The sequence below is a fragment of the Mandrillus leucophaeus genome, unplaced genomic scaffold (genome assembly GCF_000951045.1).
Source record: "Mandrillus leucophaeus isolate KB7577 unplaced genomic scaffold, Mleu.le_1.0 Scaffold126, whole genome shotgun sequence".
In the NCBI taxonomy this organism is placed as follows: domain Eukaryota; kingdom Metazoa; phylum Chordata; class Mammalia; order Primates; family Cercopithecidae; genus Mandrillus; species Mandrillus leucophaeus.
The window spans coordinates 747,191-748,633 of record NW_012100987.1 but is presented as its reverse complement, the minus strand read 5'-3'; the positions used below and the strand labels follow the sequence as shown (position 1 = coordinate 748,633).

The following is a 1,443-nucleotide window of genomic DNA, read 5'->3' as shown; positions in this document are numbered from 1 at the left end:
TAATTATGTAGAATTATATGTAAATATATAAACTCCTAGAAGAGAAATTGCTGGATAAAATAGTTTGCATGTTTTTAAGGCTTGGATATTTATTTATTGCCAAATTGCTGTTTATAAAGATTGTACTTTCACCTGTAATTTACTATTGTGCCCATTTCTCTGAATGTTTGCAAATAGTGAGTACTATAAAAGTAGTTTATTTTTTAGTTCAGGAAACTAAATTCTGTAGCTTCTAATAAATGCATGAGTTGTGCTCCACATTTCTCAATTGCTGACTGAAACTGCATGATTAAGCATAAATACAGCCAGAGCTGCAGAGGAGCATGGAACCTGGAGAAACAGATGAGATAAGATTCTTTAGTCTCTATCTGTGAAATGCTTACTTTATTCTAGTCTCAATCGAATAAAGTGTTAAGTGGTAGTTCTAACAACTGAATAAGTTAAATAGCCCCTACTTACAGCCTGGAAATTGCAAATAATCAGATACTCAATTTCCTAAGTTTTCAGAGATTTGTGGGTTACACAGTATAGTAATTCATTTGATTACCCAGATACCATTCTTAAATATCTAGTACTAAGCTGTTCTTAAATTTCCTTCAGTTTGTTGTTTCTTTTAGAAGACTTTAGGTGTTAACATTTAGCTTTGTTGTCTTCATTAAAAAGTTGGGTAGAGTCATTTTTTGCCAATGAATACCTTTATTCTTATTACAGGCCATCCGAGTTACTCATGAGACCAGTGCCCATGAAGGTCAGACTGAGGTATTTCACATTTTCTCTAAATTTTTCTTGCTATGTGTAAATTTAACCATAGTGTTATTATTATAGGACATACAGTTTTAGATAGTTACCTGGCTTTTTCTTTTTATGGTCTCGATCTGCTGACCTCGTAATCTGCCCGTCTCGGCCTCCCATAGCGCTGGGATTACAGGCATGAGTCACCACGCCTGGCCGAAACCACACTCTTTCATGTAAAAGAGGACATTGCCTTTATACTTAAAAAAAAACTTGAAAAAATATTTGATTTAAAAATCATTGATTTTGGCTGAGCATGCTGACTCACACCTGTGTAATCCCAGTGCTTGTGCTTTGGAAAGTTAAAGCAGAAGGATCGCTTGAGGCCAGGAGTTTGAGACCAGCCTGGGCAACATAGCAAGGCTCTGTCTCTACAAGATGTAATAAAAATTAACCAGGTGTGGTGGTGCACGCACCTGTAGCACTAGCTACTAGGGAGGCTGAGGTGGGAGGATAACTTGAGCTCAGGTTATAGTGACCTGTGATTGCACCATTGCACTCCAGCATGGGGGACAGAGCAAGACTCTGTCTCTCTAAAATATATATATATATAGAGGTTGCTCTTAGGCGCTGCTTTCAAAGGTGTGGATTATTGTTTTTGACTAAGTTTATCCATACGCAAACACATAAGAGGCCCGTCTAAATGTTTTT

At 36.9% G+C, this 1,443-nt stretch overlaps 1 protein-coding gene across 1 annotated transcript in view; it reads left to right on the top strand.

The window, feature by feature from the left end:
* UCHL3 (ubiquitin carboxyl-terminal esterase L3 (ubiquitin thiolesterase)) overlaps positions 1 to 1,443 on the top strand; it is a 73,308-nt gene that overhangs the window by 19,814 nt on the left and 52,051 nt on the right. Inside the window, exon 6 of the mRNA XM_011972004.1 lies at positions 712 to 759. Within this exon, the coding sequence (XP_011827394.1) occupies positions 712 to 759 (48 nt within the window). The remainder of the gene's footprint in view (positions 1 to 711; positions 760 to 1,443) is intronic.